At 39.4% G+C, this 13,269-nt stretch overlaps 1 protein-coding gene and 1 pseudogene across 1 annotated transcript; both read left to right on the forward strand.

Moving 5' to 3' along the window:
* Positions 1 to 1,643: 1,643 nt before the first annotated feature.
* On the forward strand, positions 1,644 to 2,527 carry LOC131442368 (uncharacterized; annotated as a pseudogene).
* A 4,190-nt stretch (positions 2,528 to 6,717) lies between these two features.
* Positions 6,718 to 9,685, forward strand: LOC131466558 (C-C chemokine receptor type 3-like). The gene is made up of 2 exons (XM_058639869.1): positions 6,718 to 6,970; positions 8,253 to 9,685. Exons 1-2 carry the CDS (start codon positions 6,792 to 6,794, stop codon positions 9,103 to 9,105), a joined length of 1,032 nt encoding a protein of 343 aa, XP_058495852.1. The 5' UTR covers positions 6,718 to 6,791; the 3' UTR covers positions 9,106 to 9,685.
* The last annotated feature ends 3,584 nt before the right edge of the window (positions 9,686 to 13,269 follow it).

Consider the following 13,269-nt stretch of genomic DNA (forward strand, 5'->3'; position numbering starts at 1 on the left):
TCTATGGACTTTGGTGTGGGAGAGTGAAAGGTTTGAATGACTCATATATCCACACTTCCAAAAACCTGAACCTGAATCACTTTAAGGTCATTTAACAGAAAGAGATATTTCTGTGTTGCTGCTGCAGCGTTAATGTCACGTTACTTCTGCTTCTGCCACTGACTGAACTTCTGTTGTTCTCAAAGTCACACAGTTCATGTTGTGACTGAGTCCATGCAATGTCTCTGTACACTGCCCGTCTCTACATGGGACACTTTTTTTGTATCTATCTCTTACACTTTGTTTTCTTTGATGACATGATTTTGTCACATTTGCTATTCTGAGTTTTGGGATGTAAAACACAAGACTTCTTTTGTAGGAGTTGTTTGCATCTCCTGTCATTTAAATATATTCTAATCTAAAAGTAAACATTATCTTTATTATCCGTAAATGTTGTGTACATATTATAAGACTGGAAAATACATTACACATGTTAAAATGCTTTTGTATGAAAATAAACTTGACTACTTTTACTGATTTCATGGCATTTTTCATTATGTTTCCCATCTACGGGTTAAAAAGTAAACATGCACATTCATTTAAAAGCAGCTGATGAAGGTCTTTCATTGAGACTTTTGTTTTCAGACTGAGTTTAATTTGACTGCAGCAGAAAAGAATTAAAATATCTGAAACTCAGTCAAATATTATATTAAAACATAATGTAGCACATATACACGGTGACCTCTCTGGGGATGGATATTCATGAGTTCTCTTTTAGAATAATACTTGCTACTGTAATTATGTTTTGCTTCATCATTTATTCAGTGAATCTTCTTCACACTGATAAGACATCTGCACACTGCTCCTCTCTGGTGCAGAATATTCTGGTTTTACTTTCATGGTACACTTGAACTTCTTTACATAAACAAGACAAAGCCTGACTGTGTTACTTCACTGGCCTCTAATTGAGCAGAGTAGATAGAGACTGAGGTTTAATTTACATGATCTGTGCATCGTCTCACAGTAATACTTCTGTTTTAGTTTGCTTTAAAAAAAGAGAATAAAGCAACAGATGAACACTTTGTGTTTGTGCAGCTCCTTTTTATGCAGTGAATTTAGTTACGAGAGTAATAAACACACTGAGACCAGGACTGTGAGACCAGAAATGTGAGCCCAGGACTGTGACACCAGGACTCTGACACCAGGACCGTGACACCAGGACTCTGACACCAGGAATGTCTCACAGTCCTAGCTAATTACCAACCTATATCTAATCTTCCCATTTTTTCTAAAATCTTAGAAAAGGCAGTTGCTAATCAATGATGTGAATATTTGCGTATTAATGGCCTGTTTTCAGTCAGGCTTTAGATGACACCATAGCACAGAAACAGCACTAGTTAAAGTTAGTAACTCAGATAATGGTCTTGTCTAGTTTACTTGTCCTGTTAGATCTTAGTGCTGCATTTGACACCATTGATCATAATATTCTACTGCAGAGATTGGAGCAGACTCTTGGGATCACAGGTGCTGCCCTCTGCTGGTTTAAATCATACTTATCTGATAGATTCCAGTTTGTTCATGATAATGATAAAGCCTCACTACAAACAAAAGTTAATTGTGGAGTTCCACAAGGCTCAGTGCTTGGGCCTATACTTTTGACCTTATATATGCTTCCTCTAGGGAACATTATTAGAAAGCACAACATACACTTTCATTGTTATGCAGATGACACACAGCTATATTTATCAATGAGGCCGGATGAAATAAATCAGGTTTTTCAACTCCAGGAATGTCTCAGAGACATTAAGTCCTGGATGACCTGTAACTTTCTACTTTTAAACTTTTATACTCTGCCCTAAACACCTCAGAGAAAAACTTTCTGATCACATTGTCACTTGAGATGACATCACCATGGCTTCCAGTTCCACTGTGAGGAACCTTGGAGTTATTTTTTTCACCAGGAAATGTCATTTGATTCACACATAAAACTAATTTCCAGAACAGCCTTCTTCCACCAGCAGAACATTTTGAAAATTAGAAACATTCTGTCCTTACAGGATGCTGAAAAACTAGTTAATGCTTTTGTTACATCTAGATTAGATTATTGTAACTCCTTATTATCAGGATGTTCCAACAAGTCTGGAAGAACCCTTCAGTTAATTCAAAATGCTGCAGCACGAGTTCTGACAGGAACTAGAAAGAGAGACCATATAACTCCAGTGTTAGCTTCTCTACACTGGCTCCCCGTACAGTTTAGAATTCAATTTAAAATCCTCCTCCTCATGTACAAAGCACTTAATGGTCAGGCCCCTTCATACCTGAAAGACCTAGTCTTACCTTATCACCCTAACAGACCACTTAGGTCACAAAATACAGGTTTACTTGTGGTTCCCAGAGTCTGTAAGAGCAGAATGGAGGCAGAGCCTTCAGTTACCAGGCTCCTCCTCTTCTGTGGAACCAGCTTCCAATGACAGTTCGGGAGGCGGAGCCTCTCTCTGTATTTAAAGTTAGACTTAAAACTTTCCTTTTTGATAAAGCTTATAGTTAGAGCTGGTTCAGGGAAACCTGGACCCTCTCTTAGTTATGCTGCTATAGACCTGGACTGTTGGGGAATTTCCTGTGGTGCACGCACATTCACTCTGTCACACTCAGGGTATGAATATGACTTTTTATATGTCATTAACTTTGTCTCTTTCTCTCCCTAGTTTGTGTCTTTCCTTCCTTTCCTCTCTCTCTCTCTGTATTCTCATCTTTCAGGTTGCAGGATCCAGATCCAGTTTTGAGTCTATTGTTATTACTATCATACATATCATCACCATTATTATTATGCTATAAATAAAAGTCAATATCAGTAAAAATTTTATCAACACTCTCTGCTGCTGCTTTATAAATGACATTGTATTGCTATAAACATGTCATCATTGACTGTATAAACTTATAACTTGATACAGTTGTTGTGTTTCTGCTCCTGGTCTCTCTCTCTGTTCTGTCTCTACCTCATCACCCTCTTGTCCTTTCTCTCCCCCCTTTCTGTCCCCCTCCTCTCCTCTGTCCCCCATTTTCTTTCACCCCAACCGTTCGAGGCAGATGCTGCACATCTCTGAGCCTGGTTCTGTCAAAACTTTCCTCTTCTGTTAAGAGGGAGTTTTTTCTCTCCACTGATGCCTAGTGTTTGCTCATTGTGTGAACTGTTGGGGTTCTCTGCTCTCCTTGATGTTGTCTATGTACAGACCTGAGATAATGTATGTTATGATTTTGCACTATACAAAAAAAATTGAATTGAATGTGACACCAGGACTGTGAGACCAGGACTGTGAGACCAGGACTGTGACACCAGTCTGTGAGACCAGGACCGTGACACCAGGACTCGCAGACAACACTTCCTGATGCTTGGTTATCACAGGTTAGTTCAGCATCTGTCATAACTAACAGTATGACACAGTAATCAAGTGGCAGCATGTTCAGCTGTCAATCACACGACTGTCCATCCGACACTCTGTGACCATTCATCATTAACTTAATGAATCGTTTACAAACTTGAGTTGAAAGGAGTGAGACCTTTAACTCAGTGAGAGGTAGAAGCTTGTTTTACCGTAAACTTCGATTGAAACAAACATATTGTAGCAACTCACAGTGTCGCCCCCTGGTGGGTATTCAATATATTTTTACTTCACCAAAGAAACAGGAGACAATGTCCAGTTTTGGCATTTTTGGTGGTAGATGCAGTGATGGTGACAATGATGGTTTACAGTGAGAGTGACTTTGTTTGTGCTGCTCAGTGTTTGAACTCAGTGTTAGTCATGTGATCTGATTGGCTGGTGTCGCTGAACATCAGTCATGGACCCTGTGTGTCCACGTCTGACCCTGCTCCTTTAAAAGTTTATGGTGTGTGTGTGTGTGGCTGACTCAGCAGACTCCTCCTGTATGATACCTGCCTCTGAGTGTATTTATGTAAGCCATTCCTATTTGGTGCTCGACGTCTCTCTGGGCACTTTCCTATCTTGAGCATTTGACGTCTTGCATAATTCACATCCCTTTACCCTTTCAGGTCAAATTTGGACAGAGGTTGACACAGTTTGCAGTTTGACTGCAGCTTGAAAAGCAGCTTTAAAGCTTCTTAATGCAGCACAATGCTGTTAAAGACAGCAGCTTTGGAGAGCAGATAGCAGCAGCTGCCTCATACAGCATGGATACCTGAGTGTGTCAGGACCCTGAAACCTGACAAGTCACTTTTAACCTGAATAGAAACACAGAATTTGAAGATGTCTTGAAATAATCGCTTTGCTATGCTTGAAAGAGCTGGAAATGTTTGCATATCAGTAAAAGCTGGAATAGTGAGATGGAAAAGAGGACGTTTAGAAATAATGTGACTGAAATGTCTCTCCCACTTCCACGTATTGCTATATTGGGAAAATAATGATAACACAAGAAGTAAATATTACTACAATAACAGATTCAAGCAGCAATGAAATGCCACCATAGCAAGTGTCATCAAGTTGTTATTAGTCTGTGGTGACACAGACTTTGGCGCCACCTGCTGCTTATTTTGGTGACAAATCACAACATTAGCTTAGCAGTTAAAGGAAAAGCACATAAATGAGCGTCTTCTTTTAGCAAATCCTTGAAAACTTGGTTAAAATTTGTTTTGTCAGATCACTGATGAATAAATGTAGAAAAGTGTTGAGGTAAGAAACACAGACTGCAGCCCGGATCATTCTTCCACCACCTAAAGTTCTTTATTTTAGAATATAGAACTACATTATCTAGTTATGCTATTATGAGTACTGAGTTTTTATTATCTTTAATCCCTCCAGTTGAATATAAAACTGTATTTTTCCCTCACTGTTTAAATCTGAGTTCTACAAAGAACAAAGCAAGAGCAGCACCAGGCCACCGAGGAAAGACTTTGTTTCTGCAGTTCTGGTTCAGACCGGCTCATCATCAGCACCTGCGTGGACATGGACATGGACATGGACATGATGATGGGGGAACTGCACTCAGACCTTTTGAGGAAACACTGATCATACGATTTATTGAGACTGTGTTGTAGGAGAAGCAAAGCTGTGCAGGCTGATGAATGTTGTGAGCAGTGTAAAATAAATGAACATTCTGTGCCAAGTCAACCCAGTGTCTGTCAACGGGTAAAAACAAACAGAAACACGTTCATGTCACAAAAGAGTTTTTATTCACTGTTCTGGACTGAACAACAGACCGTGTGTCATGTACAGGCCAGGCTTGGCTCAGTTTGTGTTCACTTTGAACAGAAAAATATATCCCAGTCCATCCTCTCTCTACTGCTAATAACACACGGACACAGAGCAGCAGCTGCATCAGAGCGAGAGGAAGAGTGAGTACCAAGCAGAGCACAAAGACTCAGACACACGGAAGTCAAACTTACAGTCATCAGACCAAGAAGCAACAGACAACCACAAACCACCCTATGACATAACAGGATATTACAAAAACACTTCTTTGTTAATTCAGCATCACTTTAAAGAATTCAAATTTGAATTTAATCTGGACTTTGGAACAAACTAAACTATAACTTAACTGAACAATTTAGCAAGTTCTGGTGATTTAAATATTGACTGACACGAGAATGTTTGAGAGACTACAGCTGTTCACTTACCTCAAATGTCAGTTTATTTCAATAAGAATTGTTAAATATATTGTGATAAGAATGAAGTAGTGTCATATCCTGTGCATCATGCTTGAATAAGCTGACGATAGCTGAATCAGTATACTCAGAAATACTCCAATGTCCAACTTCTTACTGTAACTGCAGCTTGTGAAATAAAAGGCACACCCTTAACTTCTTACAAAATGTACATTAATACAAACACGGTTTATTGTGGAATACAGTGAAGGTGACTTAATATCCCAAAAACACTTTTTACTTTGCCCCAAAGAGTGGGAGTGAAGTATTGTTTTTGATGGCTGTGTGTTTCTGCACTTACTTGCAAAATGAGCAACAGAGGCCCGAGAATGTTGACCCTGACATGGACTTGAACACGCAACATTCTGACCTGAAGTCAAACACTCTACCTTGCACCACAGAATTACACAAAGGCCAAAAAGTGACAAAAAAGTCATTCATTTGCATGCTAATGTAACAGGGTCAGTTACTACAGTATATTTTTTAAGGTACTGTAATTTATTGAATACCTGATATTTATTTTATTTGCCTTTTTATTTTATAATTACACAAAATGTATGTTTTAAGTTTTTATTTTTATATTTTACCCTGACACGGCAGGTTAAGTTGTCATGTGGAACCTTCATGATTTTCTGTCCCCCACGTTCACTTTTGGGGTGCCCACCCAGTATTTAAGGGTGTGTAGAGAGCACGTTTGCCTGTGTTTCACATGCTGATGGGAGTTTTCTTTCACTTGCCTTGTGTCAGAAATAAACGGAGACTACCTCCAAAATATATTCATCGTATGGCGAATTCTTCACAACGCAGACTGCAAAACTACACCGGTTGCACTAATAAGCAGCTAATTAATGGTGAATATGTGTTCCCTAATCTAAAGGGTTACCATATATGTATGTATGTATGTATATGGATTCTTCAATAGTGACAGTGACCTGTACAATATGTGGTACGGAAAATTAATAAAGAAAGACAGCTTTAGAATGTGACACACACACACACACACACACAGTGAGTCACACAGCTCTGGCCTCTTACTGTAACACAAAACATCAGGCAGAAGTGTCTCTGTGGCTCAGGTGCTCAGTCGTGTTTTTATGGACTCCTCTGTGGTTCCACATTTGTGTTTCTCTCTCAGATTTCCCTGCAAACTTTGAAGATGGAAACTACAACCTTTGATTATGAAGAGAGTAATTACAGCGACGACCCAGTGGGTCTGATCACGCCATGTCGCAGGGACGAGGACAACAGTCTGGGAGCGAACCTCTCCGTCCTTTACTACTTCATGTTTCTCTTCAGTGTCTTTGGAAACGGGCTGGTTCTGGTCATCATCCATCGGTGAGTGGACTGACACAAAGACAAAGAATCTTTGTTTAAACAGGCGGTTTCACATGTGACATGTGTTACTGTGCAGAGTGAACACAGTGTTAATGTCAGGACTGAGCCGTGTCACCGCTCACGGTGATAGAAAAAAACAAACACTGTCTCTGTTATGACTCGCATTCATTTCAATCAAATGTGGTTTTAAAAGGGATCGAGTATTCTGACATTGTGAGATCAGCTGATCATTAATATTATTATTATTATTATTATTATTATTATTATTATTATTATTATTATTATTATTATTATTATTAATATTTTAAAAGGAACAAGCGCTGAAAGACACTGACAGCAGCTGAATCCAGTAAATCCAGGCCAGGCTGTGATCTGCTGGGTCAGGCTGCTTTTTTCTATCACCAGTAAAAAAAAAAAAAACACTGTAAAGCTTTGAAAACCAGAGAAACATGCAAACACACACATTGAACAAACTACTATTGCAGGTGCCAATCCCAGAGTGAGAGGCGGGGTCACACCCTGGCTTAACACGTCGAGACAAACAAGCATCTGTGAGACATTTAGAGTCCGATCAACCTTCAGGATCGTCTGCAGCTCTGAGACAGAGACAGACACTGAGCAGCAGAGTCAAGGAATAAACATAGCCGCTCCTTTTTCCTCTTATTCCAGACAAAGAATCTGAGTAACACCTCAAGTCTGTCCATGAAGATCGGGAAAATTAGTCTCCTCTTACAATGTGTGTGTGAATCTGACACTGATGCAATCAAGACAGCATTACATCTTTAAGGGGCAGCCTGTGGCCAAGTGGAAAGGGAACTTGGCTTGTAAGTGGAAGGTCGCCGGTTTAAGTCCCCACCAGGTCGAAAGGGCTGGGGTACCCCTGAGCAAGGTACCCAACCCCCATTGCCCCCTGGCCGCTACTCAGTGTCGCAGCCCACTGCTCTTAATTCTAGGATTGGTCAAAATACAGAGAATAATTTCCCTAAGGGGATGTATAAAAAATTCAATTAACACACTGTGTATGTATATATATGTGTGTGTGTGTGTTAATCCACACGGATGTTGCTTTAGAAACAGTAACTATCAGTAATCTTGTAGCTGCTACTAAGTAATGAAAAGATCAGAGCCACTAAACACCTGAAATCTTGCACCAGTGAAGAACAACATGAACATGAACATGGATGTGAATGAGTCAGAGTTCAGACAGCTTTCACTTCATGGCCACGTTTGCCAAATAAAATCTGGGATTGTCTGTTTTTTCACATTTAAATTGGCTCGTCAGGTTTGAGAAGCTGACGACTGTGACCAACATCCTGCTGCTGAACCTGGTCTTCTCCTCCCTGATCTTCATGGGCAGCCTTCCCTTCATGGCAGCGTACATGCAGCTCTCCACCTGGATCTTCGGAAAGGTCATGTGTAAGATGGTGGGCAGCGTCTACTACCTGGGCTTCTACAGCTCCGTGCTCTTCCTCACCCTTCTGACCTTTGACCGACACCTGGCTGTGGTTTACTCGTTGGACGCGGCGCGGGTGAGGAACAGAGGATATGCAGTCACCTCCTGTGCTGTGGTGTGGCTCATCAGCAGCCTGGCGTGCATCAAACCCATGATTCTCCACAACACTTATTTTTATTCTATCGACAACAAAACCTACTGTGACGAGTATCCGGGCGATTTGCCCAATATTAATGTGCGTCACCTGAGGACGTGCGGCTTTTACATTCAGCTGTTCCTGTTCTTGGTCTTCCCTCTGGTCGTCATCGTCTACTGTTACGTTAGGATTGCGATCACAGTGCTGTCGTCCAGGATCGTTACCAAGTTCAAGACCGTCAGGCTGATTTTGGTCATTGTCATTTTGTTTTTCCTGTGCTGGACTCCGTTCAACATCGTCCTGCTGATGGACGACAAATCCTGTGAGGAAGCGCAGAGGCGGGGCTACGCGCTTCACATCACCCGTAACTTTGCCTACATTTACTTCTGTTTCAGTCCCATCTTCTACACATTTGTGGGGAAAAAGTTCCAGAACTACTTCAGACAGATGCTGGTGAAGCGTTTCCCGGGGTTAAAGTTTCACATCGCTGTCACTCAAAACAGCAGAAACAACATGTCATCAAATAATTCACCAAATGACCTTTAGGAACGGGACGCACTGAGACAGTCGGACAGGAAAGACTCCACTCAGGTCCGTTTCATGTGAACATATCATTTCTAACAGTATCTGTAGTGAAGGACACAGTTTGGTGGCGTCCTGTGAAAATGATCTAGTCTCATTTTAAAATGTGTGCACTTTTTCAGCCTAAAAACCCAAATGAGTCCTAAGATAAGTTGTGTTTCTAAGCTGTGGCAGAAACTAAGCCAACAGCCCAGTGGAAGCTGCTCCGTGACAAACAGCACGAGAGACGAGGAAAAGCATCGAGGCTTCAGCAGAAAGTCATGCTTTGACCTTTGACCTGGTTTGTAACGCTGCAGCCGCACACACTGTATGTGATGAAGTGACGCCAAACTCAACTTCACTTATTATCAATTTACTGCATTCTCTACGCAACAATATTTTACAACCACATTAAGAGACAAACTGTAAATCATCACTTTTATTCAGATATTTTCACTTTCATCATGTGACCTTCATCCAAAAAACATCCAGTCAGTAAAAAGTGGATCAAACACAAGTGATTTTTGCATAATTATGACGAGAGTGAGTGACGATCTACTCTGGAATCATCTTTTTAATTTTGGAATATACTTTGTTTGTATCTTGTGTGATTTTGTTGTTATTTGCTCTAAACTGTCCGTATCTGGATTGTGAAAAGAATTCTATAAGTCATTATTATCATTGGACGAACTTCAGTAAAACACATAAGATACGAGTGTGTCAGCTCGTATCTTGAGTACGATACACTCAGCTAATAAAGGGATAATTCAGTGTTTCCTTGGGTTCTTGTTTTCAGTGAAAGTTCAAAGCTCTTGTGTCTGAAAGTGTTTCTCCCTGCAGGGGGCGCTCACAGCAAACACTGTGTCAGGGCCTCACACTTCAAACAAAGCCTGAACGGAATCAGTGTGTGTCGCCTCCTGTCTCTGTACGTCATGTAAAGGCTTCACACTGTCGTTCACTCACACATTCATCATACCCAGCAACCAGGGGTTTAGTGTCTTGCCCAAGGACACATCAGCAGTAGACTAATGGAGCCGGATATCGAACCCACAGCCTTCTGGTTGAAAGACGACTCGCTCTGCCCCTGATCCACCGTCTGTGGGATGCATGAAAACATCAAATGCTGTGGTTGTAGTTGAAACTTTAACATGAGATCAGCGTTTGTGTCCAGTCCAGGATCAAAGTTGACGGCACAATTATTAGCCTACAGTATGTACATTTTTTATTATCCTATACTCTATTCTATGTAATCATCACGTTACACATAACCAACAGCAATATGAGCAGGTATAGCCTTTTGTAAATCATAAGGTGCCGGAACACAAAGTACATGTCACGTCCCTGTGACGGCGCAGGGATGACGAGAGGACATCAACACACACGCCCACTGTTTATGATCAACTATTCTGTCCATCAATTTATCTTTAACACTCAAACTAACGGAAATAATGTACCATAGTGGTCATGTTGACCGTTCATAATTAATTTACATAGAATTTCAATAATCAAAGTACAAAGGGAAAACAAATAGATGTGTCATGTGAATACAGGTGATCGTAAATATGAGGAAGTAAAATGTGAATTCTAACAAGTGAGAAAATGGGTTTATTGACAAACAGAAATTTAATCCGATCTTGAAATTACAGATAAAAGCCCCTTTATTTTTTTTTCATTTATAACTCAATAGAAATTAATTATTTCTCTAACCTTAAAACTGTTTAATTAACATAAGTATATGAAATCATTTTATAAAGAACTGAGGCATTTACTGCTCCTCTCCTCTGATTTTATTGACCGTGCCACACAGGCTCATATTTTTTATGTTTTAATGACAAAGAATGCAACATTAGTATTTATCAAGTCATATAGTCATCTACTTACATATTTACATGTTTTTAATGTCAAATAAAAATAAATAACCATGTTACCAAGGAGACAAGACAGTGTTTGTGTCACAGTCAATCAATACTCAACACAATATAAAAATAAACATTAGGACGATGTTAGGGCCAGCGAATAAGGAATAAAACACAAAGATAAATATGTACATGGTCACAGCTAAATCAACATAGATGATTTATGACTTTTAATCGTTTCAAATTAATCCCGAGGTTTAAATAAAGGAAAGTTCTTAAAAAATGTAATTTAAAGCTATATAATATATAAAAGTCTGTAGTTGACAACTTTCAATCCAAAAAATTTAAGAATATTTGAAAGTGTTTTCATCATTTTGTATAAAATATAAAGATAAAAGAAAGATTCAAAAGTGAAATATTTATTTTAAAATGTGTAAAATCTGAAACGTTTCATTTAGGGAAGAAACAAATTAGCTTCTTTTTGTTTCCTAACCAAAGAATCTGAGCAGACCTGATTCAAAACTCAGAAAACCTCAGATTCTTCTATATTTTTTATTTTATTTAGTTTTACTCGTCAGGGATTTTTTTTCCGACTTGCCAAAATTGTTGTAAAAGTTTTCTCTCCATGGACAAGACAGAAGAAAGATCTCCCTCTCTCTCTCTCTCTCTCTCTCTCTCTCTCTCCCTCCCTCTCTCTCTTCACCTTCATGCTGTGTTTCATTTTTACTCTTTAATGGAAGTGTCAGGAAACCCTCTGAGGTCGTCCACTTGTGGGGAATGAGAATTAATTGGAGGATTAGAGCTACATGCACCCTGCACCCTGTCTTGACTTATAACATGGCTTTAGGGTCTGCACTGCTGCTTCCTCTGATGCTGACTGTGTGCGTGTGTGTGTGTGTGTGTGTGTGTGTGTGTGTGTTTGTGTGTGTGTGTGATACAATATAAGAGAGAGAAAGGAGGTGGAAACAGAATGATTTCCCTGCATATTAGTGAGGTTTTACAGTCAATCCTTGAATGTTCGTGAATGTCCGTGAATGTTCCCTGAGACACAAACACATCATTCTAGTCAAATATAAGAAGTGGAAATGTCCTGACTCATGGACTGATGCACAGTCTGTCTGTCTGCCTGTCTGTCTGTCTGCCTGTCTGAATTCTACTTCCATCTCATGCATGATTGTGATTGACAGATTGAAAATAGGCTGTTGTTTTTCTTTTCTCTGCCACGACAAAAACTTCACTAAAGAAAAACTCAAACTGAAAAAACTAACAAGAATGGCTTGATTTTAGATTCACAATCACACGTTCATTTAAGTACACTGTAACAAATTACTGTAAAAATACTGGATATTTTGCACAGTAGTGTACCGTTTTCCATTAATACAGTTGAATACTGTAAATTCTGATGTCTTTGAGGAGCAAAATATTAACGGCAAGCTCCTGTAAAATCTTACGGTAAAAAGCAGTATTTATTTAAAATTTACAACAAGCTACCTGTAATTTTACAGTATAATATAGTATTTTTTTCTTTTTCCGTTTTTTTTTTAAATCAGACTTGATCTTCGGTCAGTTTAATAGTTCATCTGAGCAAAATAAAAAAACTCAGTGAAATTAAAACTAGGCCTGCACATCAGTGTTTTTATTTGAGATTGAGGACACAATAACAAAAAGGTGAAGAATTAGTTTTCATCCGGACTGCTGAAAGCACCAAACTGGATGAAGCACTTGAGACATCACCTGCTGCTTTCCTCACCGTTCTCTCCTGAACTGCGCAGCGCACCCTCATCCATCCTGTCCCCGTGGCTTTCTTAAGAAGGTAAATATAATCTTGCAAAAGTCATCATAATGCTAATGTGATTTTGTGTTGGATTAACATTTTATTGACAGTTTCTTGCCAAAAAGATTGAGTCAAAAGTATGTGCCGCATGTTAGCATACGCTAGCATACTCTCATTTAGCAACTATGTGGACACAAGCTTTCTGTTGAAGCACAATACTTAAATTATCACAAGTTGGCTTGTTGTCAGATCTAATTAAGGTGGGCTACAAGGTTCTGTTTTACCATTTGTTGTTTTACTTTATGGGAGTTTATAGGGAGACGCTTGTTATCCAGGTTTATGCAAAAAGCTAAAAAGTATCTTCAAATGTGCACTAATGTAATATACAGTAGCTAAAAGTTAGTTGACTAGTTGTTGATGTAATGATTTTTTTTCTTGAGAGAGTATTTTAAAGATTGTTTTGCTGTGAAGGCTTGTAGTGAAAACATGATAACTTGCAACATATGTGGTAAAACCTGC

The sequence above is a fragment of the Solea solea genome, chromosome 1 (genome assembly GCF_958295425.1).
Source record: "Solea solea chromosome 1, fSolSol10.1, whole genome shotgun sequence".
In the NCBI taxonomy this organism is placed as follows: domain Eukaryota; kingdom Metazoa; phylum Chordata; class Actinopteri; order Pleuronectiformes; family Soleidae; genus Solea; species Solea solea.

What these genes read in the sequence shown, in the direction of transcription:
- LOC131466558 (XM_058639869.1), top strand. Translation starts at nt 6,792, where the DNA reads ATGGAAACTACAACCTTTGATTATGAAGAGAGTAATTACAGCGACGAC. An exon ending in GTTCTGGTCATCATCCATCG is followed by an intron (nt 6,971 to 8,252) that starts GTGAGTGGACTG and finishes TTGGCTCGTCAG; the next exon opens with GTTTGAGAAGCTGACGACTG.